General features: G+C 38.2%; 1 protein-coding gene across 1 annotated transcript in view; it reads right to left on the minus strand.

Annotated features, from left to right (window-relative positions):
• The window catches only part of LOC111524869 (short-chain dehydrogenase/reductase family 16C member 6-like), a 25,930-nt gene extending 2,238 nt beyond the window's left edge, over window positions 1–23,692 (minus strand). Inside the window, exons 1-4 of the mRNA XM_023190173.1 lie at window positions 23,372–23,692; window positions 18,715–18,846; window positions 11,219–11,339; window positions 10,316–10,460 (exon numbers count right to left, since the gene is read on the minus strand). Coding sequence (XP_023045941.1) covers window positions 10,316–10,460; window positions 11,219–11,339; window positions 18,715–18,846; window positions 23,372–23,692 — 719 coding nt within the window. The remainder of the gene's footprint in view (window positions 1–10,315; window positions 10,461–11,218; window positions 11,340–18,714; window positions 18,847–23,371) is intronic.
• Window positions 23,693–26,437: the final 2,745 nt, after the last annotated feature.

Raw genomic sequence — 26,437 nt, forward strand, 5'->3', positions numbered from 1 at the left:
AATAATAATAATAATAATAATAATAATAATAATAATAATAATAATAATAAATAAAACTAAAACAAAATCTAGTCAAACAAAATGCAAATCTTAGGAATTGCCTTGTGTTTTCTCTTATGATCAGTAATAGGACTAATGCCAATATATTTAATTTCCTGCAGTAAACTTCCTGCTTTTGTTGATTTTCTGCTGTGTGATGGTCTAAACATATGAAAGTCATTGCTTTTAGATTTTTTTGTTTTTGTTTTTTTGAGAGGAGTCTCACTCTGTCACCCAGGCTGGAGTGCAGTGGCACAATCTCAGCTCACTGCAGTCTCCACCTCCCGGGTTCACACCATTCTCCTGCCTCAGCCTCTTGAGTAGCTGGGACTACAGGTGCCCGCCACCATGCCCGGCTAATTTTTTTTTTTTTTTTTTTTTTTTTTGTATTTTTAGTAGAGACAGGGTTTCACCGTATTATCCAGGGTGGTCTCGATCTCCTGACCTCGTGATCCGCCTGCCTCAGACTCCCAAAGCACTGGGATTAGCTTTTAGATTTTTCACTTCTTTCTTCCCTCTCTGTTCCTCCCAAATATCCCATAGTTGTATACTATTAAGAAGCAAAATTACAGCCAGGCGCGGCCCAATTGCTCATCCCAGCACTTGGGAGTGTGAGGCTGAGGCGGATGGATCACCTGAGGTCAGGAGTTCGAGACCAGCCTAGCCAACATGGTGAAACCCCATCCCTACTAAAAATACAAAAATTAACTGGGTGTGGTGGCCCATGCCTTTAATCCCAGCTACTTGGGAGGCTGAGGCAGGAGAATCACTTGAACCCAGGAGGTGGAGGTTGCAGTGAGCAGAGATTGCCTCACTGCACTCCAGCCTGGGTGACAGAGCAAGACTTCATCTCAAAAAAAAAAAAAAAAAAAAAAAGAAGCAATATAGCAAATATTTTCTTACCAAAAAAAAAAAAAAAAAAATCTCTTGAACATGTGTGATGTATCAGTTTAGATAGGTCAGTTACAACATTAAGCAGAAATAGATGTTTGTAAAATCAATAGTTGAAATGGATCAGAATGTAAATAAATATCACATAAGTTATTACTTTGACATTTTATACTTTTAAATTATTCTGCTTAATTAGTTGAACCACACTCCCCTCAAAAATTCTGTTTATCTCAGCTGATTCTGGGAATCTCATCAATTTTCCATAATTGAATGTTGAGAGTTAGTCTTTATATTTTATTCTCCTAAAAATTTTCCAGAACTATAGCCTAAAGGGCTCTAATGCTTATTTAAAAATAGAATCTACAGATCATTGTTTAATTCTCTACCATTTTAGGATTGTGAATCTTTCGTTTTCTGGAGACTTCTTTTTTTACGTTTGTTTATCTAAGGACAACAATTTTATAAAAGTTATCACTTAACGTCACTGACTTCTCTGGCTACCATGCCCCCTTATCCTGGCTGGTCATCTTTCTGTGATCTTAACACTCTAGCTTTTAATAAGACTTAGTCACATATTAACAATTCTTACTAATATTGTTTTAATAATAATGTTAGAAACAAACTAAATAGCTTAAAAACGCATGTAGAGTATACTTACATTAGCTATAACTACATATGTGTATATACATAGGTTTATTATCAATGCTGCTGATATAAAACATGTATAGTACATGATTTACTACTACTAATAAAATATACATTACTTTTTGTTATAAACTCCATATAATCAATCACTTTTCACAGAATGCTTTCGTTAATTTTTGTTGAATTCTTGCATCACATATATTCTATCACACAAATATGACACACTTTGGTTAACCATTCATCAGTTGATGGATATTTGGATTGTTTTTACCTTTTAGGTGTTATGAATAATGCTGCATAAACATTTGTGTACAAGTTTTTTGTGGGGACATGTGTTTTCATTTCTCTTGGACATATACCTAGGAGTGGAATTGCTAGGCCATGTGTTAATTCTATGTTTAACATTTTGAGGAACTGTCAAAGTATTTTCCAAAACAGTTGCACCAATTTACAGTACCACCAGCAATGTGCAAGGGTTCCAATTTGTCCATATCCTCACAACACTGTTATTGTCTGTCTTTTTTATTGTGCCTTCCAAGTTAATGTGAAGTTTTTCATTGTTTTTAAATAACAGCTTTATTGAGAAATAATTCATATACCATAAAATTCACTGTCTTAAAGTATAAAATGTAGTGATTTTTAGTATATTCAGAAAATTGTTCATCACTATCTAATTCTAGAATATTTTCATCACTCCCCCAAAAAACTTTGTTCACATTAGCAGTCATTTTCTCCTTGTCCTTTCCTTCAGTCCCTGGCAATCAATAGTCTACTTTCTGTCTTTGTAGATTTGCCTATTCTGGCTATTTCATATAAATGGAATCATACAGTATGTGGTTTTTTGTGTCTGGCTTCTTCTACTTAAAATAACGTTATCAAGGTACATTTATGTGGTAGCATGTATCAAATTTCATTGCTTTTTATTGTTGAATAATATTTAGTTGTATCAATATACCACATTTTGTTTATTCATTCATTCATCACTTGATGAACATTTGGGTTGTTTTCACAATTTGGATGTTGCTGCTATGAACATTTGTATAAAATATTTCATTTTCATTTCTCTTAGGTATATGGCTAGGAGTTCAAATATGGTAACTTATTGTTTGCCTTTTTGAAGAACTGTCAAACTGTTTTCCAATGTGGCTGGACCATTTTATAATTCCATCAGCAATGTATGAGGATTCCAGTTTCTCCACATTCTCATCAACACTTGTTATTATCTGTCTATTTGAGTTTAGCCATCTTAGGGTGTTTGAAGTACTTTTTCATTGTGCTTTTGATTTGCATTTCCCTGATGATTGATGATGGTGAATATCATTTTATGCACACATTGACCACCGACCACTTATATCTTTTTTTTTTTTTTAATGGATTCTCACTCTAGCCCAGACTGGAGTGCAGTGGTACAATCTCGGCTCATTGCAACCTCCTCCTCCCAGGTTCAAGTGATTCTCATGCCCCAGCCTCCTAAGTAGCTGGGGTTACAGGCATGCACCACCACACCTGGCTGATTTTTAAGTTTTAGTACAAATGGGGTTTCACTATGTTGGCCAGGCTAGTCTCGAACTCCTGACCTCAGGTGATCCACCCACCTAAGCTTCCCAAAGTGGGATTAGAGGCATTAGCCACTGCACCTGGCCATCTTTTTTTGAAGAAATATCTGTTCAGATCTTTTGCCATTCTTAAAAGTTGGGCTTTTAAAAATTGTTGAGTCATTAAGAATTATTTATTTATTCTGGACACAAGTCCCCTATTAGCTCTAAAATTTGCAAAAATCTTTTCTCATTCTTTGAGTTGTATTTTTACTTTATCGATGTCCTTTGAGGCATAAGAGTACTTAATTTTGATGAATCCAGTTTATTTATCTTCTGTTGTTGCTTGTATTTTGATGTCATAGCTAACAAACCATTGCTTAATTCAAGGCCATGGGAATTTACATCATTTTTCTTTAAGAGTTTTATGATTTTATCTATTACTCCTAGCTTTTTTATTTATTTTGAGTTAATTTTTGTATATGATGTAGGGGTTGAGGTTCAACTTCATTATTTTGCATATGGCTATCAAGTTGTCCCAGCACTATTTGTTAAAAAGAGTATTATTTCTCCACTGAATTGTCTTGACACCCTTGTTGAAAAGCAGTTGAGCAAAAATGTAAGAGCTTATTTCTGGACTCTTTGTTCTATTCTATTGATCTATACATGTCTATCCTTAAGAAAGTTTGACACTGTCTTGATTAGTATAATTTTATAGTAAGTTTTGAAATAGGGAAGTGTGATTCCATCCAATTTTCTTATTCTTTTTCACGATGGCTTTGGCTTTCTGAGTACCTCACATTTCCGCATAAATTTTAGAATCCACTTGTCAATGCATGCAAGAAAGGCAGCTAGAATTTTGATAGGAATTGCATTCAATCTGTAGATCAGTTTGGGGAGTATTGTGTTTTAACAACATTAAGTCTTCCAATCCATGAACATGGGATTTATTTTTATTTAAGTCTTCTTTAATCTCCGTTGAAGATGTTTTGTAATTTTCATAGGATAAGTTTTGTGCTTTTTTCGTTAAATTATTCCCAAGTATTTTATTATTTTTGATGCTATTGTTAAATTGACTTGTTTTACTAATTTCATTTTTAGATTATTCATTTCAGATGTATGGAAATACAAATGAGTTTAGTGCATTGATTTTGAATATTGATCCTTTGCTGAATTCATTTTGTAGCTGTAATTATGTGTGTGTGTGTGTGTGCATATGTATTCAGGCTTTTCTATATACAAGATCATGTCATCTGAGAATAAAGATAGTTTTGCTCCTTTTTTCCAATCCGAGTATCTTTTATTTTATATTTTGTCTAAATGTTCTATTGAACAGTAGTTAAATCAGACTGGTGAATTTGGATAGCCTTGTCTTGTTCTTGATCTTGGGGTGAAAGCATCCAGTCTTTCAGCATTAAACATGATGTTAGCTGTGGCTTTTTCATAGATGCCGCTTATCAAGTCATGGAAGTTCCCTTTTATTTCTACTTTCTTAGTGTTTTTATCTTGAAAGCATGCTAGATTTTATCTAATGCTTTTTCCGTGTGTTTTGACATGATCATGCAGCTTTTGTTCTTTGTTCTACTGATATGATATACTGTATTAAATTCTCTTTAAATATTAACCCAATCTTACATTCCCAGGATAAATGCTATTTAATCATGATGTATTAATGTGATAGGTTGCTGGATTCAATTTGCTGGTATTTTATTGAGGATTTTTATGTTTATGTTCATAACAGGTATTGATCTTTGGTTTTATTTTCTTGTGATGTCTCTGTGTAGTTTTGGTATCAAGGTCATCCTGCCCTCATAGAGTGAGTTGGGAAGTGGTCAGTCCTCTTGTATTTTTTTGGAAGTTTTTGAAATATTGGTAGCTATTTTTCTTAAAACGTTTTATAGAATTTCCCATGAAGCACTCTGGATCTGGGATTTTTCTTGTAGGAATTTTTTTTTAGATTACTAATTTAATATCTTTAAGTCTATTCAGATGTTTTTTCCTTCGTGAGTCAGTTTTGTTAGCTTGTGTCTCTCTAGAAATTATTCCATTTCATCTACGTTATCTAGTTTCTTGGCACATAATTTTTCATAGTATTTCCTTATGGTCCTTTTCCTTTCTGCAATGTTACCAGTAGTGAGGTCCTCGTTTTTATTCCTGATTTTAGTAGTTTGAGACTTCTCTGTTTTTTCTTTCTTTGTCAGTCTAGCTAAAGTTTTGTTAATTTTGTTGATCATTAAGGTTGTTGGTTTCATTGATTTTTCTCCAGTTTTCCACTCTCTATTTCATTTATTTCTGCTACAATTATTACTTATGCTTGATTTGAATTTAGTGTGCTCTTTTTTATAGCTTCTTAAGGGGAAGATTAGTTTGTTTATTTAAGATGTTTTATATTTTAAAATAAAATTTTCCCTAAGCACTGCTTTAGTCATATTATGTAAGTTCTATGTCACATTTCCACATATTTGTAAATTTCTCAAATTTTCTTCTGTTTTTCATTTCTAATTTCATTTCGTCTGGAGAACATACTTTGTATGATTTCATTCCTTGGAAATTTATTGATGGTTGTTTTATGGCTCAGCATATAGTCTATCCCAGAGAATGTGTTATGTGTGCTTGAGATGAATGTGCATTCTGCTGTTGTTTGGTGGAGCATTCTATAGATGTCTATTAAGCATACTCAGTTTATAATTCTTTATGCCCTTTGATCACAGGAGCATCCTTTAATAATTTTTTTCTGAGATGGAGTTTCGTTCTGTTGCTCAAGCTGGTGTATAGTGGCACAATCACTGTTCATTGCACCCTGGTCCTCCAGGGCTGAAGCCATTCTCTCACTTCAGCCTCCTGAGTAGCTGGGACTACAGGCATACAGCACCACGCCTAATAAATATGTATTAGAGACAAAGTCTTACCATGTTGCCCAGGCTGGTCTCAACTCCTGGGCTCAAGCAATCCGCTTGCCTCAGTCTCCCAATGTGTTGGGATTGCAGGCATGAGCCATTGTGCCTAGCCGATAATTTTTAAAATTACGTTTTTTTTTTTTCCCTGGGGCATATAATATGCATCTTTACCTGTCAGAACCAATTTCAGATTTATACTCTCTTAATTCCAGTGAGATATAGGAACTTTACTCCTATATAGCTGTAATGCCTCTCCCGCTTTTGTGCTATTGTTGTTATACATATTATGTCTATATGTGTTATAAACACATTATTGTAGTTATTACTTTGTAAGTTTTATGTTTTAAAGAAGCTGAGAGAATGAAGGAGAACAAGTATATATTTATGGATTTTGTCATATCAACCTCCCTTATTTCTGGTTCTCTTCATCTCTTCCTGTGGATTTGAGTTACCATCTGGTGTCATTTATGTACTACAGTATAATTTTGTCCCCACTCATGTCCTTTGTACTGTTATTGTAAAAAATGTTACATTTCTATATGTGGTAGGCCAAATAAAACTATTATGTGCATTTTATTTATACAATTGTATTTATAATCAATGAAGAGAAGAAAGGAAAAGAAATAGGCATTTGAACTGTCTTTTAAAAATTACCTACTTTGTCATCTTTACTGTCACTTTATTTCATGTGGATTCAGATTACTCTCAGGAGTCACTTGTTTTTATTCTGAAGAATTTCCATTAATATTTCTTGTGAGGCGGTATGCCAAGCAATAAATTCTCTGTTTTGGTTTGCCTTCCTTTTGCTTTCATTTTTGAAAGATACTTTTGCTGGATATAGGATTCTTGGTGCATAATTTTTCCCCCAGTACTTCGAATATGTTATCGCACTGCCTCTTAGCTTTCATTATTTCTGTTGAGGTGTCAGCCATTAATCACGTTTGGGTTCCTTTGTATATGATGAGACTTTTTTTTTTCCTTTTGCTAGTTTCAAGATATAGGTTTGCTTGCATCTTTTAACATTTTGACTATGATATGTCTGGATGTGGAACCCTTTGTGTCTACCCTACTTGGAGTTCACTGAGTTTCTTAAATATGTAAATTAATGTTTTTCATCAACTTTAGGAAGTTTTTAGCCCTTGCTTCTTTGAATATTTTTTCTGCTCCTTTTTCTGTATATTCTTTTTTTTTCTTTGATAGAGTCTTGCTCTCTTGCCCGGGCTGGAGTGTAGTGGCCTGATCTTGGCTCACTGCAACCTCCACCTCCCAGGTTCAAGTGATTCTCCTGCTTCAGCCTCCTAAGTAGCTGGGACTACAGGTGCATGCCACCATGCCAAGCTAATTTTTTTTTTTGTATTTTTAGTAGAGATGGGATTTCACCATATTTGCAAGGCTGGTCTCAAACTCCTGAGCTCAAGTGAACCTTAGCCTCCTAAAGTGCTGGGATTACAGGAGTAAGCCACCACGCCCAGCATCTCTGTATATTCTTTTAATGTTACTCTCTTCATATATGTATTTATTTGTTTAACAGTGTCCCAGATTTCTCTGAAGCTATTTTTTTCTTCATTTTATTTTCTCTCTTTTCTTCTGATTACATAAGCTGTATCTGTATATCTTCAAGTTTACTCATTCTTTTTTCAGCCAACTCAAATCTACTCTTGAACTGCTCTTGTGAATCTATCTTTTCAGTTATTTTTCTTTTCTGCTTCTAAATTTACATTTTTTTCTGTTTACTATCTATTTATTGAAATTTGTTGAGACATTGTCATCATATCTTTTTCATTTCTAAGTTTACATTTGTTTTTCTTTATACTTTCAATCTGTTGAAATTTGATGAGACATTGTCATAATACCTTTTTTCATTTTTCAAACAAGGATTCTTTTAGATCTTTGAATGTATGTATAATAGCTTTCTAAAGTTTCTTTCCTGAGTCCAACATCTGAGCTCCCTTAAAAGCAATTTCTGTTACCTATGTTTTTGCTTCTATGTTGGTCATACCTTCCTGTTTCTTTGAATAGCTCATAATTTTTTGTTAAAAAGTAGACATTACAGATAATATATTTTGGGAACTCTGGATAATACTCTCCCATAGGGCTTTTTGTTATGGTTGTTGGCTTGTTTATTTATTTAGTGACTTGGCTGTACTAGTTCAGTGAAGTCTATCTCCCTCTTCTACAGTCAATGTGTAGTTTTGGTGTCATTCCTCAGAGGATACAATCTTGGGCGTGCACACTATCTTCCTGATTGTCAGAGATGACTGTGGTTTTAGCCAGACAATCTTTTACTGCCTCTTTTGCTCGTCTCTTAGTCAAGCTTTGGCTGGTCTGCTTCTACTATCACACCCGCCTCTTAACCTCCACAATTTGCTAGCTGGTTTTCCTGTTCTTTTTGTATTCTGGCTCATGGTCTTACCCAATTGAAGTCAGGCCCTATGGCAGAAGCAGAGAGATACCAGTCTTTGAGGAGGGCCTTAACATTCACCTGGCACCTGGTTACTCTGTGCTATGGAGCAGGAGATAAGGGTAATATAAAACTTACTCTTCCATGGCTACTTTACCCAAATTGTCCTTATCAATCAGGATGTAAGGGTTGGAGGTAGAGATGACAGGAACCATTCTGGCAACCAGCTGTTGCCACTACCCTGTATGGATCTTCCACAGCCTAGAGCCTGGGATAATGGGATCTGCTAATACTCATTGCCTGGGAAATCTACCTAAAACAAGTATCCTGCCTTAGGAATCTGGGGAAGATGGAACTTGCTACTTGACTGCTGAGCTTAGTGGAGCCGTTCTGTCACAACAAGGAGCTGTTCTGGGAAGAACTGCCTTCTTCACCAAGAGTCCCTTTCTGCATCTTCCCTTCATAAGATGATCAAGCACTGTCTGGCTGAGGTTATTCACACAATATAGGCCTTCTCCTGCATGGAGCTGTTAAAAATGGGATTTGCCAATGTTCCAATGGCTGTCAAACCACCCAGAATAGCAGTTTCACCCCCAGGAAGAGTGAAAGAACTGTCACTTTGTTGTCAAGTCTGCTGAAACCATTATCCCAAAAGGCAAGAGGGATTGTCCCAAGCCCCAGAGCTGTGGTCTTTTAGTGTTCTTACTGAATTTCCATAGATTTTATTCAACAAATGCTTCTCAATTTTTTGCATCCCCTTTGATCAATCTCCAGGGATTTAATTAATTAATTAATTAATTAATTAATTAATTTATTTTTTGAGAGTCTTGCTCTGTCACTCAGGCTGGAGTGCAGTAGTGTGATCTTGGATCACGGCAACCTCCACCTCCTGGATTAAAGCGATACTCATGCCTCAGCCCCCCGAATAGCTGGGATTACAGACGTGCACCACTCCCACACCCGGCTAATTTTTGTATTTTTAGTAGAGACAGGGTTTCACCATGTTGGCTAGGCTGGTCTCTAACTCCTGACCTCAGGTTATCTGCCCACCTTGGCCTCCCAAAGTGCTGGGATTACAGGCATGAACCACTGTGCCCGGCCAATCTCCAGAAATTTTGAATGATTGTCTTTGCTAATTTTGACCAGCTTAATAGATGTCTCTTTGGGGAGAGCTTTCCCCTATACATTCTGTTAACTCTTGACCACTTGTTTTGGAGCTTTCTATTTAATTTTAAAGCTTCACTAGACTCTAAATAGTTTGATTGCCTCTAAGCCAGGCTTTCTGTTGGCTGTCTCCATGTCCCACAAATACAGCTGATGCATGTCATTTGGATTGTGTCAGTCTCTTTTTTAATTATTGTAATAACTACGCTTGTCCTCATATCCAGTTTATACTTTCCAATATACTCACTGACTGGCTCCCTATGTAAAAGTTCTCATATTATATTTGCATCCTAGTTTGAACTGTTCTAGATAAATTTAACCTTCATACCAAAATGTCACTCTGCAATACTTCCCCCTATATATTAATCAATTTTACAAAATATTTTATTTCTGAGGTTATTTATACCTTTGTATTCTCTTTAGGAAAAAATTATCTTCTCAATACTACAATGCTAAATATTTTCAAAGTTCTCAGTATTAATTTCTCTGTTACATTTTAATATACTGATTAGTACTTTAGGTTTAAAGTTTCACTAAATCATAAACCTCACAACTATATTATTGTCTTTAAATTGAATAAATTTATAAATATCATACATATTGAAATTTTCTTTTACTAAATTAGTCATTCTCATTGTTTCTTTTGTTTTACTCTCCATATTTCAAAACTTCAAAATCATCAGACGATGACATACAGTGGAAGATTATTATAAGAGCAAAGATTACTTTAAGAGTTAACTTACTTGCTTGTACAGCCTTCAAACATTCCAGTGTTGATGAAGTGTGGGCACACGATGGTGGTTTTAACTTCAGTTTTCTTTACCATAGTTAATTCAAAAAAGAGAGATTCAGCAAAGCCAAAGGCTGCAAATTTACTTGCAGAATAATCTGAAACAAAGCAAGGAACTATTAGTAATAGAGCTTGACAATTGGAATTGTCTTAAAATTTGAATTAACTCTTACATTTAAAAATTGAATCTCCCTGGGCACAGTGGCTCACGCCTGTAATCCCAGCACTATGGGAGGCCGAGGCAGGCGGATCACAAGGTCAGGAGATCGAGACCATCCTGGCTAACACGGTGAAACTCCATCTCTACCAAAAATACAAAAAATTAGCCGAGCGTGGTGGGGGCACCTGTAGTCCCAGCTACTCGGGAGGCTGAGGCAGGAGAATGGCATGAACCTGGGAGGTGGAGCTTGCAGTGAGCCGAGATGACGCCACTGTACTCCAGCCTGGGCGACAAAGCCAAACTCCCTCTCAAAAAAAAAAAAAAAAAAAAAAAAAAAAAAAAAAGGAATCTCCTTCCCCTTTCTCTGGCTTGTCCTTGGGGACAAAGCATTCCTGTCAGAGTCAATTTATGTGGCCAAACACTCCACTCCTACATCTCCACACTCCACTCTTACATCTCCACACTCTATATCCAACAAAAAATGGAAATCATATCAGTGTTTCCTAACCCAAGAAGACCAAAGCCAATAGGCATATTCTGTTTTTTTTTTTTTTTTTAAGAGAATATATCTCCTTCTGGAAATAGAAGAGAATGCTGGCATTATAAATAGAGTCACCTATTTCAGAGATTTCCCCTTGGTGCAGGAAGAGCTTCTATCTGTCTTGGAAGAGTCCTAATTTCTGAGTTCTGTGACACATGGTGAAACAAAGTACTCACCTGATAGTCCATTAATACCACATACTCCTGCTATACTTGAAATACAAACCAGGTGACCATGGTTAGCTTTAATCATGGCAGGAAGGAAGGCCTTACAAGTCTGGAAGGTATAAATGCATTTTGTCAATATTTCATTCATTACTATATTTGCTTCATAAGTATTTGATGAATTGACTAATTTAACACGTATTTATTTAACACCATAATGTGTTAAATTCTGTGGCAGTAGAAAAGTAAGTACCATATAGTCATTGTTTTCAATGAGATTAGAGGTTATTATGTACTAATCTATATTATTTGATTTCTTTTTCTTTTAAGGTAAACTGTACTAATTGAATCAAATGAACATTTTATATTTGTGGTTGGCTAAAAGTCTTAAAACCTAGTTTTCTGGTAAGCTGAACTTTTCCATGTAGTTTTTAGCAATTCACATTAAAATTTAATTGCATTTACCTTCCTAGCTTTACCCTAAACAAGATTTACCCTTGCCTTGATGGTTTGGCAGAATGGGAGGAATTGTTTAAGGAAAAGTGAATTTCAGTGCAAGCTAAACACACCCAGGCAAGTAAAGCACTACCACATCTTAGATCTATTCTTACTCAGCACTCCTTTTCTCATTCACTGTGTAAATCCACGTTACTAATATCATTATCTCGTTGGTTGTGTTATTGTACTGGTTCTCTCATCAATGATTTCAACCTAATCTTTACAATGCTCATGATCTGTTTCTATGAGATTGCAATGTTAACATTGTCAGAATTTGGTATTTATAGTTTTGGAGAGTGCCAAGATGTGCTCACCTACAAGGGACCAGTAGAACAGAGAGCAGACACTGGATCAAAGAGTGACACATTTGTTTTTCAGATATTCTTTATCTCAGTAACCTTGTCTTAGAGCTGCTGAACTAATTGACAAGTTTCTGCTTAGATGTGAACAATTGGCCTCTTATGACATTTCCTATCCAAGTGCGGTGGCAATTTATACATCTGTGTCTTATAGTTGTAACATTTTTGTCTTTCAAAAATTAAATTCTTGTTGCATCAGTCATGACTGTAGACTAGTTAGAAATGACAAGAGCTGGTTATTGTCTTTCAACACAAAGGTATGAAAGATCTGGCCAGAGTCCCAGAGAACATCTCAGTGACTGTCTGGTAGACCCAGTTAGGTTTAAGGACAGGAAGCCTGGGCATAGAGGCCCAGCAGTGGCACCACTATTGATATCTGAAAGTTTATGAAACTTTCAAGAAAATGAAACTGAGAAATAGATTGAAGGTGAGTGTCAGTGCTATCTTTATAAGAAATCCCATGGCTGGGGACAGTGAAACTCCCCAGAGTAAGGGAGAGAAAGCAGTGGTCTACAATAGTTTGTGATACAGCTGAACACTGGTAAAATTAAAAAAAAAAAAAAATGATGAGGGTGGGAAGTCACCTGTTCACAGGGATGTAGCCACTTTTAGGAGTTTTGGTTTTTGAGACAGAGTCTCTCTCTGTCACCCAGGCTGGAGTGCAGTGGTGTGATCTCAGCTCACTGCAACCTCTGCCTCCCAGGTTCAAACCATTCTCATGACTCAGCCTCCCCAGTAGCTGGGATTACAGGCACGCACCACCATGCCTGGCTTGTTTTTGTATTTTTTGCAGAGATGGAATTTCGCCATGTTGGTCAGGCTGGTCTTGAACTCTTGGGCTCAAGTGATCCACTCGCCTCAGCATCCCAAAGTACGGGGATTACAGGCATGAGCCACCGTACCTGGCCTAGGAATTCAGTTTTGTTTGCCTTTCTCTATCAACTTTTTTTTTTTCTGCAAATGTCTCTGTATGTGTGTTTACTTTTGGCTGTGGCTGAATTTGCAGCTAGCTTCTAGTGTGTTCAGTTGAGAAAAGTTCTCCCTCCTAGAGGGAAAAGTAGTAGGTAATGACAAAGGTCTGTTTGAATTTGCAGCCCTATGTACCAGTGGAGCAGTTTTTTAGGACATTCTAGAAGATGAATTGCTCATAGGGACCCATAACTAGTGCTCACTAGCTGTGCATCTATTATTAAAGGAAAGAAAAAGGAGTAAAGTAAGTGTTGAGTCAGCAATTAGTTGCCAAAAATGTATTTTACCTTTTGTAAAATGTTTTTAGTGCCTGAGAAATTAGTAGAAAATTACATGTGGATCTAGATTTGTACATTACTCCTAATCAAAGTAAATCTGTGAACAAATCAGATTTGTTTGACAAACAGCTATATGCTGTTTATCAGGATTTTGTTTGATAAACAGCTATATCCTGTTAATTAGGATTTCCTGATTTTATCACATGTGGGATGTAATGAAAACAAACATCAGATTTGCTGGATTTCATTTTAATGCATTTATGCAAGACTTGTTTTTTTTTTTTTCCCCATGGAAAAGCCAAATTAATACCCTTTCTAAATTTTTCAACGCTGGTTTATGGGTCAGACAGATTATCTTTGTTTCCACAAAACATTTCTGGTTGTAAAGAATACAGATATGCATACAGTTAAATTGAGCTACAATGAACGATGACTTTACTGTCAAATAAAGATTGATGTTTTTGAACTTTAGTGTTGCAAGTTGCTTTTTCTTAGTTACTGCACTTGCATTGCCTTTTATAATTTTTCAATGTTGTCCCTTTGACAAGCTTTTAATATCTCCAGTGATTGTATTGCTCTGTAGTGTAACTTAAATGGCTTGAATATTTTAAGATAATATTAAGTTGTATAAATTTATGAGAAATTTTTGGTTACCAATACAATTAAAAAAATTAAAATTCACAGAGAAAAGGTATTGAGTCACTCAGCACCACTTTGACTTGTTTTTTTGTAAAGCTTCAACTGAGATAGTAAATTCAATGTAGTACACACCTTAACTTTTAATATGATAAAGTTGTTTATGTTTTAAAGTGATCATTGAAAGCTAAAAATGATATAGGTACATAGTGATACAGTTTTTGTGTGTGTTTAAGCTCATACACACATATAAGAGCATATTAAAGTTAATGAACAAAAGAAACAAGTATGATAAAGATGATGGACCTGATAGCTTAAAATCTCTTGGAATATTCCAGTCTGTTGTAAACAAGAGGTATTGGAAGGTTATTTTTTACCTTTGTGTAGTCTGCCCAGAGAGCACGGATTCTTATCTTGTCAAAATATTCTTACTCTGAGCACTTGAGCCCTAATTAACTTTTTGTTAAATCAAATAGCCAAAAATTTGCCGCATCTGAAAGATCTAAAATCCCTGAATAATTGTACTATGATGTGCTGTTAGGTGTATTTAAAAATCAAAACAAATCTATTGTCACTCTGGCTCTTAAGGCAGCCAATTACAGCTATTCCATAGTTTTTGTTTAGAAAAATAAATCTATAGAGGTGTTTTTGCATTCAGAGTCATCTTTGGTACTTCTTAGGTGACCAAATCACCCATTGTCTGTTCCCTTGGCCTGATTTCATAACACAGCAATTAGCAGCAGGGTTGCTAGAGAAAATGAGGTATATTGGGTATGCTCCACATTTCCTAATTAGCTGAATCCTATTTAGGACCTGCCCTGAGAAAATGTGGGAAAAAATTGTCAACTCCAAAAGGAAACTTAACCTTTTCTTGGATGAATTTATTAATACAAATATATGTACCCAGAGATTGCACACTTGCCAGGGCAGTTAGAAAGACCCTGAGGATTTGTCAGTGCTCTTGTTATAATAAGTAACCAAATTCTTATAAAATAATTTTGTCTTACATCCCAATAGCAGTTTCTATTTTCTTAATTTGGTATTTTTGATTATTGAAATGAATTAACTAGAGCCATTCAGTTTTGTCATCAGTAGGTAATTTCTAGTCTTCCTCTTCTTTCCTGGAGGCTTCTAGTACTACAAACTGGAAACTGTGCTTGTTAAGACAGTCCAGAAGGACACACTCAGAGTTGCAGTGTGGCCTGGACCGTGCCAAGGATTGACTCATTGGAATGGGCTTCCCAGTGTAGGCTGACATTGCCACAGTGAGGAGGCCCCTGCAAGGTCACGTCTAGGGCTGAGCCAGGTCCATAGAACCTGTTTAGTCCAGGAGCAGGTGGCTATGTGAAAACAGGCCCTGACCAGCATCAGGCAAAACAGAATTAATGGTATATGTCTGGGTCACAGTATCAGTGAGGGAAATTTCATGTGGTCAAAGTTCTATTTTCTGATGGGCATGTGAGCAAGCCCCTTATCTTTCTTGATATGTTTCCAGTTCTCTCTTCAGGAAGCTAATGCAAAGTGGAACTCAACTTTTTGAATGCTATCTTAATTCAGGGAAAAATATCTTATGGGGATCTTGGTTTAGATTATAAACTAAGTGAAGATTCGAAGGAATGTAAGGATGATAATAATTTTAGTACTTGAAATTCAGACAAATGTTTTCACAATAGGTTAAGCTTAGAAAAATGTGTGGAATGAAATTTAACTTATTCTAATCATTGTACATTCATATACAATAAAGCTCATTTTACAGATAATATGAAAGCTATTAATTGCCCTTGTGCACAAACCTACTGAAGGCAGTGGGTAGATTCTATTGCAATGACTTACTGAGATCCTTCATCTTTCATGGTGATGTGCCTATTTCTACCTGTTCAGTAAGAGCCAGGCCTTCTTTTTCCAGGATATAATGAATAGCTTGATAATGCAACCAGAGCACAGGTGTGCCCCATTCAAGAATAAGTTTAATTTAATCATGTATGACAAGCCTATTCTTTAGGGATGATGGTTGCTGTTCATATATTGAACCAGCTGTCTCCTCAGGAAATTGAACTGATACCTGCTTTATGGGTCATAGGTCCCCTTCCAGCCTTACAGGTAGTAAGGGAGGTCACTTCCTGGCAAACCAGTAGCCTTGGCAGCTTTGAGAGACCTCAAGATAAAAAAGCAAATCTCTTACTGGAAGAACGGAAGTACAATTTCTCCCTAGAAGTACTGCAGGCAGCACCCGGTGGAGACATATTTCTTGGGCTTGGTTTCACAGCCTTGGAATAGATGAGCTAGTAAGAGCAGTAGAACAAAATTTTAAAAAGCTCTCTAATTCTTGAGATGAATCAAGAGTCTTTCCATCATCTTCAGATGGAAGTTGATTTTCTGGTTTCAGTGGTTGCTCAGTATCATCTGTCTCTAGGCTTGCTGACACACAACCAGAAGGCTTATGTGTGTTTATTAATAGCTCTTAGCACCTGTAGAGCTGATTCAAGGCAAACAACAGAGCACATACACAACATAAAGATACAAGTTCAGAGGCTACATGAAGCCTGAAGAATGAGAAGGGGCTACTACATGAGTCAGGAGAAAGAATATTCCTGTTGGAGAGAGAACAGCTTGTGCAAAAACGCTCAGATGAGAAAGAGCTTGATGTTCTCTGGAGTTTAATCAGGAACCTTGGCATGTAGAAAGTTAGCAGAAAGTAGAGAGAATGAGAGGTGAGGGACAGATAAGGGAGGCCATGACAGGCAACTGTATGTTATTCTAAGTGCATTTGGAAGTCTCAATATTTCTGAGCTGTGGAGTGAGATGATTATTTGATTAACCTGTTGAAAAGATCATCTTGCTCCCATATAAAGATGGGTTAGAAGGCAAAAGTGTTGAGGGTGGAAGGCCCTGAGGAGCTGTTGGTGAGAGATGAGGATGGCTTGATCTAGGGGCTGGCGGCAGAAGGGAGAGACATGCACTTGGGCGTGTTGTGCAGGGACAGCCAAGGATGTGGGGTGAGGGAAAGGGAGGAATCAGGATGATTTCTAGATTTGTGATGTGTTTGGAATGAATGCACCCTAGCTCCATTTAGTAAGATGACATTTCCCCTTTCTGAAGGAAATATTTGGGGTAGGGTAGCACAGGGAAGGAAACCAATGGTTTTCACAAATGTTTCTGGGAAGTATATTATATGGCAAGCACTGTGATAAGTGCTCAAGGAATATTGGTTAAAATAGGTTAGTGGGGATTCCCATTAGCTTTTCGGTGACCAAGGAAGAAGACCAAGGATATAGTTCTGAGTTCCATGGAGAGTGGTATAAAAGAGTAGCATGGAAAGAGGGAGGAATCAGGTGACACGTAAAGGAAGCCCATTCCAAGGTCCTATTTTCGGAGACACAGAGGACTGGGGTCATACCTGTCCCCACTTCCCCATGTCTCCCAAGACGCTGGTTTCAGCACCTGTTCCTCCCACAGGCCCCGTTTGCCACTGATCCCTGTTCATCCCCTGGCAGCATCAAGTATGAACCCTCTTAGTGAAAACGTCTCTGGTAACTCCTCTCTCCTTTAGCCTCTACCCACTCACTTTCTAGAGTTGCACTAACCAAGGAAGTAGCCTCTAGGCATGTGTGGCTATTTAAATATGCATTTAAGACCGGGTGTGGTGGCTCACAGCTGTAATCCCAGCACTTAGAGAGGCCAAGGCAGGTGGATCACCTGAGGTCAGGAGTTCGAGACCAGCCTGGCTGACATGGTGAAACCCCATCTCTTCTAAAAATACAAAAATTAGCTGGGAGTGATGGTGGGCACCTGCAGTCCCAGCTACTCAGGAGGCAGGAGAATCACTTGAACCCAGGAGATAGAAATTGCAGTGAGCTGAGATTGTGCCACTGCACTCCAGCCTGGGCAAAAGAGCGAGACTCTGTCTCAATAAATAAATAAACATGCATTTAAATAGATTATATGATATAAAGTTAAAAGTTTAGTGCCTCAATCCCATTAACCACATTTCCAGTACTCAGTAGCCACAGATGACTAAAGGCTGTCATATTGGGAAGCACAGATGAAGGGCATTTCCCCCATCAAAGACAGCCCTACTGGGCAACATTGTGTAAACCACTCCAGGCCTCAGGAAAGACACTCCTGAGTCATGAATTCACTCATTCTCTTTCTGTAATTTTTCCCTCCTCCACACTTCTTCCTTCTGTAAGCATGGGCCACTATTTACCAGTTGCCTGACCTTGGGGAATTCATTTAAATACTTTGGGCCTCAGTTTCCTTATTTGTAAAATGAGAATGAAAAAGGCATCATGGCTGCAAGTACTCAATAAATGGTGGTGATTGTGATCCATCCCACCCTTAATTCCTGTATTAGAATGCCCAGTCCTGCATGCCCATAAACCACCACACTAAAAATAGCCCCTGTCTCTGCACAAGCTCCTTTTGCACTCATGGCCAAATTAAATCTCTCTTGTATAATTGCTGTCACTCTCAGTTTGTATTTAGGTGGGAAGATTTCTGAACAGCCTAATAAGTCTTGAGAACAAACTGCAGAGGATAGAGGGAAGGAAATTACTCTGATAATTTGGAATAAAACAAGATCAGGAAAAGCACACAGATAAACCCTGCAAGGATTGAGACCCCACATCTTTCAATGGAAAATCCCCAAATGGTATGTTTATAGAGAAATGCACAAACAAGTGTTTATAGGACTGAATGGAATTTTCGTACTCACCAACGAAAGAAAATGGTAAAGAAAGAGGTTTACCCAGAAATGAGAGATGGCGTTTACAAGAAAGGATTTTTCCACCATGTGATCTGGAATATCGAGGAAGAACTTTCCTGTGGCTATACCAGCGTTGTTAATGAGGATAGTCACATCACCAACTTCTTTCCTGACCTGGCCAGAAGAAGGCAAGCATTAGTTCAACTGAGGCGTTGCATTTTGACATTTATTTTCCCAAGTTGTGATTTTTTTTCTCATTTTTTTCATGTAGTTTCTCTGAAGCTAGATATTTTTATCTTGCATGTAGAAATTCCTCAGCTATAAAGTAACTTTATGACAAGTTATCTTAAAAAAAAAAAAAAAAAAAAAAAAAACAGATTTAGCCAGATTCTGGATTTTTTGTGTGGAGACGGCCTGCAGCATATTTTCCTGACCTCCCATTTCTGTTACATGACTGCCCGTTCCCAGGTCACTAATGGCAGTGGAGTCTGAGTGACACTGCCTCCCTGCATGTCTCTGGACGGTTCCCTTCAGATGGCCTACAGGTTTTTCCGCAGCACATCAGCGGGTGTCTGATGCCTGCTTCTGTGGGCATCATCTCCCCCACTCCTCTTTGAGGAGGAAGGCAAGACACATCTCATTCCCTCAAGCCAGATCAGTTTTCGGCATGAACACATCCTAAACATGGATGCCTTTCATCCGCTGCCGAGGGACTTCCATGTTTCTGTGCTCTTCTATCCAACGGACCCTGTCGAATCGAATTACTCTCTGTGACTCGTGTTGCCTTGAGTCCCTCAGCTGTGCCGCTCTTATGCCTCTTAAGTCCTCATTCATTTTCCTTTACCCTTCCCTCCTAAGTTGCCCACCTCATCTGCCTGCGTAAACCCCAGTATACCACAAGCGCTGCTCGGAGAAGAGTATGCTTCAGGAAACACCTGAGGGACTGGTTTCCTCTCTTCACCTTTTTGACTCACATTATTATGACTTTGTAGGTGACGTTGAGAAAGCTGACCCAATGGCAAACCATGAAGTATGTTTAAACAGCAATTAAGACTTTCCTCCCCTGAACTGGATCTCTCAGCTTATACAACCATCTGTTTCTATGTTTCTAAACAAGGAACACTGCCTGCCCTGACTTTGTTTTCTAATTCCTGGTCCATGCACTGCTAGTTGAGCCTGCCAGATAACACGATTTGGAGAATAAGGTAAATATTGCTGCTGATGTTGTAGATTGGAATGAGCTAGGAAAGGAATAGTTAATACTGCCGAGCTGATGCTGGGCTGAGGAATTAGACTCCTCTACTAGGGAGAGAGGCAGGGCAGAGGCAAACATCCACAGGAGACTAACTTTTAAAGAAGGGCATCCCATTGGTTTGGTGAAGCAATCAGTGTGAGCAAGTGCTCATCAAGACCAATGAGGTGGAAATAGAGACCCAAGAAAGAGGTGGAATCTTCAGCTTAATATGTTCCTGAACACTTAAGAAAAGCCCAGTGGCTGCTGTCATGCAGTTTAAGAAGCCCTGAGCCTTAGGGACAACAGGGCCAAGAGAAATTTTATCTAGATCATGGGATTTAATTTTCACTGTAACTCCAAGAGGCAGTCTAGGGAGCCATCATTATCCTAGTATACAGATGAGGAAACAGGCTCTGAGAAATTAAGATCTTGCCAAAAGACCCACAGCTTTTGAGAAGAGCAACAGTGATTTACACCCAATTTAAATTCACACAAAAAGCTGTTTTCCCCCAAATTTACTACTCTTTCTAGTCAAAATGATTATTGCCTTAACAGGCAAGTCTCATGTGTGTGCACATGCACACACACACACACGTACAAATAAATATTAATGATTGATTGGATCTGGACATTTGAAAATAAATTGTGAACCTGCTTATTTTAACAAAAGCAATTTATTAATACATTGGTTTTCTATGTTGGAGATGAGAATGTTACCTCAATCTAATTTTGGGAAGTTAATGACTATGCACTTTCAGAATACTGTTATTGCTATTCACCTTTCCACAAATTTCAAGGAATCTGGTAAAGCCTGTGGTTTGTTGAAAGTCTTTAAGTACAACCCTAGTATTTAGGTTTCTTGGAAGTTGCTACGTAATTGAAATTATACAAAAAAAGCATATAAAGTAGTTGGCTGAGAAAAATTCTATTTATAGGAGTGCGGAGAAGAACATTTTAATGTGAAAAGATAATTTTAGGTTCAAGTTTTTAGTCTGGTCTCCACTAAGTAGCAAGAAAATGTTGAACAAGAAGGAAAGATTTGTTAGGGGTTGGCAGGGGGGAAAAAGGGCAGGAGATTACAATACTTTTGATCAAAGAAAGAGGATTATGAAGGGGTCTTTCCATTATGCACATATTGTTGATGTCCCTTTGGGGATGCAGCATGGGGTCTGTCCTAGGTGATGGGGTCCCTCACTTGTCCACTCTATGGCCTGGGTAAGTTCCTTAAACTTTCTCTGCCTCTGCTCCATCACTAGTAAAATGGAGAAAATGATAGTACCTACTTCCTTGTGAAGATTATATGGGATAATACTTGGGAAGAAAAAACTTTCTCCAGGGTCCTGATCTGGCTAGTTAGTGGTACTGGGACTGGAGCTCTGTTAGACTACTTCCTGAGCTCATCCTGGATATATTCGTCTACGAACTTTTCCAGCCATGTGTCTTTCCCTTTACAAATGAGGACTAACTTTGATTCCACTTGCTTTGTACTAAAATATGCCTAAGGATCTACAATACAATACTTGCATTAGCTCATGATGAATTATAAAGAAAAAATCCTATGGGACCATCAAATAAAGAAGAAGGCAATAGAAAATGATGGATAAGGGTGAAGAGGGTGCTTCAGAAGGTTAAGTGTCACAGAGTAGGATTCAGTCAACGTTTTTTGAATGGATCAATAAGTGAATTCCATATGTAGAGCTTAGATTGATGCCAAAGGGATGGAAAATCTCTTGGAGATTCTGTTATCAAAGTGTTTGCACCCCTTTGGGCCATAGCATAGTGGATAAGAGAACACACTTTGGCTTCAACCTGCCTGGGTTTTGGCTAATCATTAGTTTTATGATCTTGGGCAAATTGCATATTCATTTTGTTCCTCAGTTTTCTCATTTGTTAGTGGGGATGATGATAATGATATATACCTGAGAAGGTGGTATTGTGTTGATTAAGTGAGTTGTGATGTGTGTAATGTGCTTAGAATAGTAACTATTTGTAATATAGTGGGCTTTTGGTTTTTTTCTAGTGCTGTCTTGACCAATTTGAGGCAATGGCTAGAGGCTGATCAGTTCCCCTTCCTGAGCAGCCAGTTAAGTCCACATATCCAAACACTTCCCTTATTGAGTCCTCACACTCTGGGCTGCTCTATGCCCACCCCAGTCACACCAGGGCCAAGTACCAGACAACCAGGGGCAGCCTCTATGCCCTAGAGCCCCCTGAAGTTATTATAATTAACCAGGGCTGAACATGCTTACCCTGCCTTGCCCATTCCTTTCTGAGGAAAACACATAAAGGCCCCCACCGCTGGCCCGATCTCCCTGCTTCATGAGTGACCCCAGTGCTCCCCTTCATGGTCCTGCAGGCTGTGCTGTGTTCGGCCCCAGGGATAGTGAGCAAAACAAAATGGAAATGCTCGATTCTGTTTCTTTCTCTCCATCTGCATCCGGCCTCACCACACCGTACTTGAGGTAACATGGCTGAAATGCTACTCAAAAGCTGACCCATTGTTGTTAGGGTACCTGCTAGCTACATAACAAATGGTAGCTGCAATTTAGAGTATTTGTTAATATTTAGTGTGGAGTTAGAACAAATATCAACAGGCTAAGTCTAAGAGGAAATTTGGTCTAAAATATGCTAAATGCATATTTATATTTATATATATTTTTATTGTATATTTCTTATATAGCCTCAGTACATGATGATAATGGATATGATGAATTAGAATCACAAACCGTCGGCCTGGTGCACTGGTGTATGCCTGTAATCCCAGCACTTTGGGAAGTCAAGGTGGGCGGATCACTTGAGCTCAGGAGTACAAGACCACCCTGGCCAACATGGTGAAAACCAGTCTCTACTAAAAACAATATATAAAAGTTAGCTGGGCATGGTGGTGTGGGCCTGTAATCCCAGCTACCGAGGCAGGAGAATTGCTTGAACCCGGGAGATGGAGGTTTCAGTGAGCTGAGATGGGCACCACTGCACTCCAGCCTGGGCAACAGAGCAAGACTATGTCTCAAAAACAAACAACACAAAAAGAGGAATCACAAATCACAAAACATAGAAAGTTAAGTTAAAGCTGGATATCATCTTAAAGATCATTTGGTTCAATCCTTTCATTTTACAGATGAAGAAACAGGGGCCTAGAAAGGGCCAGTAACTTGTTAAACATTGTACAACCAATGAGCTGCAAAGCCAGGAGGAGGCCTCTTTTCCACCAACTCCTGCTGGTGAATGAGACCCCCGAAAACGCAGCTGGGAAGCTCTGGGCTCAGTCTTCTCAGATTCCCACTTGCCTAGTTTACACTGTTCTCCCTTTTGGAGCTTACACAGTCTGATGTCTGACATGCAGAGTCAAGCAGGAAACACATAGAGAGCTCGAGGGAAATTTATGGCAAACTTCTATCTGTAAAAGTGCATACGAGATGCAATATTTTCCTTGGGAATAGAAGCAGAGAACACCAGTCAGCTTACCTGATCAGCAACTCTGTAGACCTCTTGTCTGTTGCTACAGTCACACGTATAGGGAAACACTTTCTCACCACCGTTTTCTTTGGCCAGACTACACGTTTCCGTATTGCCTTCTTGATTAATATCCCATAGAACTAAAATGGCTCCAAGTCTGGCAAAATGTATGGCCAATTGCCTCCCAAGTCCACTTCCAGCTCCCGTTATAAGTACAATCTCTCCAGCAACATTCTTTTTCGTCTTGGGAATTATCTTGTAAAGCAAAGATTCCAAAAAGTAATATAGAATTTTTCCCAAAGCTACCGAGATATCTGTAATCACATCCATGTTGATTGACAGCAGAAAGGAATGTCCTAATAAGGAAAAAGGTAACTGATAAATCCATGATACTACAGCAACAATTATAGTACACAGAGAGCATTTTGCACAAGGAAATTTACCTTTGAGATTTACCTTTCATTCTCCAAAACATACAAATTAACAACAATTGACACAATTGTCAAATTTAAAATTTATATAAATAATGATCATGGAAATATTTTTTGTTAACAACTACCTTTCCCTACAGGGCACTTTCTTACACTAATCTCATTTAACCCATAGGTAGGTCACAGATTACTAGGGCAGATTTTAAAGACATAAAATCTTTGAGACTTGACTTACCCAGTATTATTTGACTAGTAAACTAAGATGTTGGAAGTACATTAAGTGCATTCAGGGTTGCAGAACAGTTAAGTGGTGCCATTACAATCCCACAAAGGACTTGGATCCAGGGTTGTGTGACAGGGAGTCTAGTTTTCAGTGGGATAGTGAAGACATTATGAAAAATGGACAGGGAGGATTGCATTTGAGTTTTAGCTAGAAGGCTGCCTCCAAGACAGAACAAGGAGAAAGGGTATTACAGCTGCCCCTTGTTAACTTATTGAGAATATTAACTATATTCTGAAAGGTGTTATCCTTGAAAACTTTGGGGGACTTAAAGTGTTCATTCAGAGATTTCAAGCTTACAATCATCAAAAAGATTAAGCTATGAAAAATTCACTGTCTTCTCTAAGCTTATATAGACTTTTCTATTTCAAGCACAAACCTAGAAACATATAGTATATTACAATGATGAAACGAAGCTGTGTTTTATCACCTATTAAAAAATACAGGTATTATGGAGAAGGCACTCTGGGCCACAGGATTTTTGTGTGGAGAACAAGAGAGAATTGAGACTTCCCTCATAACTTTTCTGTACAAGAAAGTTTGTTTTCAAGGTAGGTGATTTATCTTGAAAGAAATTCAAGTAGCTTGCTATGAAAATCACTAAATTTCAGCAACATATTGTTATGCTTTGGGATCACTTTGAGGACAAGAGTTTTGACATTTTTTCAATCCTGAACTAATAGACCACACCCTTAGACCACTGAAAGCTTTCAATTTTGGAATAAAAGAAAAAAGTACAAATTAGCCTTGATGGAGAGAGTGCCAGCCAGGAAAGACAATTATTCCTATGTAGGTCCTGGGGCAGTTGTGGCAACCAGGCAGTTAGAAAAAAAAATTTGTAAAGCGTTCCCATTAGCAAACACTTAAGTGCTAAAATGGAACCATGTGCTTATTTCATTCTCAGAATAGCCTTGTGGGGTAAATATGAGGCTTAGATGGTGACGTAACTCGCTGAGGGTTGCACCATTTGTAGGTAGAAGTGGGATTTGAGCCCAGATTCTGTGATTCCAGAGCTCTTATTCTTTAGACTACTACACATGTAACTCCCCAAATGACTTCAGTTAACTGGGTCTTGAATCACAAGGATCTTCTTTCATTTTTCAGGCATGTACTGAGTGCTTCAGGTTGAAGAATAGGCCATGAGAATGGAGGAAGTATTAGTACCATGTTCACCCACATTGTGCAGGGTGGAATGAGTAGGATTCACTCTGGAGACATGGATTCAACTGCTGGCCCTGCCGTCGACTAGTTGAGGGCTTTGGGCAAGGTTTGCCTTTGTGAGCCTCTGTGTATTTGTCTGTGAAGTGGGCATGATATTTAACTCCAAGGAATGCTATACATTTTCAAATATCAAATATAACAAAGCATTTTATCAATTGTAAAATGCCATGCAAATATTAGCTTCTATCACTTGCACAGGAGCCTCTTTGAGTATGGCACTGATTTTGCAGCCAGCTGGCCATAAAGATGCCAAACATGCAGGCATGGGAAGCTTTTCTCTACTGTTTAGCATTGTGCCTCAACTATGAAATTGCTGAGGAGGGCATGGGAGACAAGTTTGTTGATAGGTGTAGGACCCCAGTGAGGGGCCAGGACAGGAATTCAGGCACATGTGTGTGGCACACACAAGCACGTTCCCTCCACTCTCTCTTGGCTTTCTCTCGTGTCCTTAACCACCTCTTCTCCTCAACTTGCCAAAAGCCACGCAAGCAAACAACAATGAGCAAAGAGGAATAAAGAGACATTGGAGATGATCATAGAATGATTTCACACCCCTATTTAGAAATTGCACTAAATCATGCTCAGAGAAACTCATTCTCAGCTGCAGACACTTAGAATGTTCTCCCGAGTGGCTAAATAAACTTATCTTACCTGCAGAAATACTGCACTCGGGTAGCACGGGCGTCCTCACAGGGGCTGAAGCAAATAGCACTCGTGTCAGTAGCTAGAAGCTCGCTCTTAAATAACTTTGGGTTTACTATTTCTCAACTGAAATTACTATTTCACAACTTCTGAGATCTCTCTATGTGCAAGATAGAGGAGTGTCAACCGTGAGAATTTCCCTGGGCTTCACCTGTGGTTTTATTAGTGCAATATATGCGATATATGGTATACGGCCTGCACTTTCAACTCCCACAGTGGCCTGTAATAGAGGTATGTCTTGTGACATAATTTATAGGCATAACACTGCCATTATGTCAGGCTTCCCGTGGGTATCCTGAAATCTTTATTTCTACATGGAGGACACAAATGCTTCCTTAGTTCTGTTAGGAAAATGTGAAACACAGTTGCAGCGTCATCTAAACAATTTGATTGTCAGGATACGATATTTTCTCCCAATTTGTATTATGAAAACTTACCAAT

Source organism: Piliocolobus tephrosceles, chromosome 7, assembly GCF_002776525.5.
Source record: "Piliocolobus tephrosceles isolate RC106 chromosome 7, ASM277652v3, whole genome shotgun sequence".
In the NCBI taxonomy this organism is placed as follows: Eukaryota; Metazoa; Chordata; class Mammalia; order Primates; family Cercopithecidae; genus Piliocolobus; species Piliocolobus tephrosceles.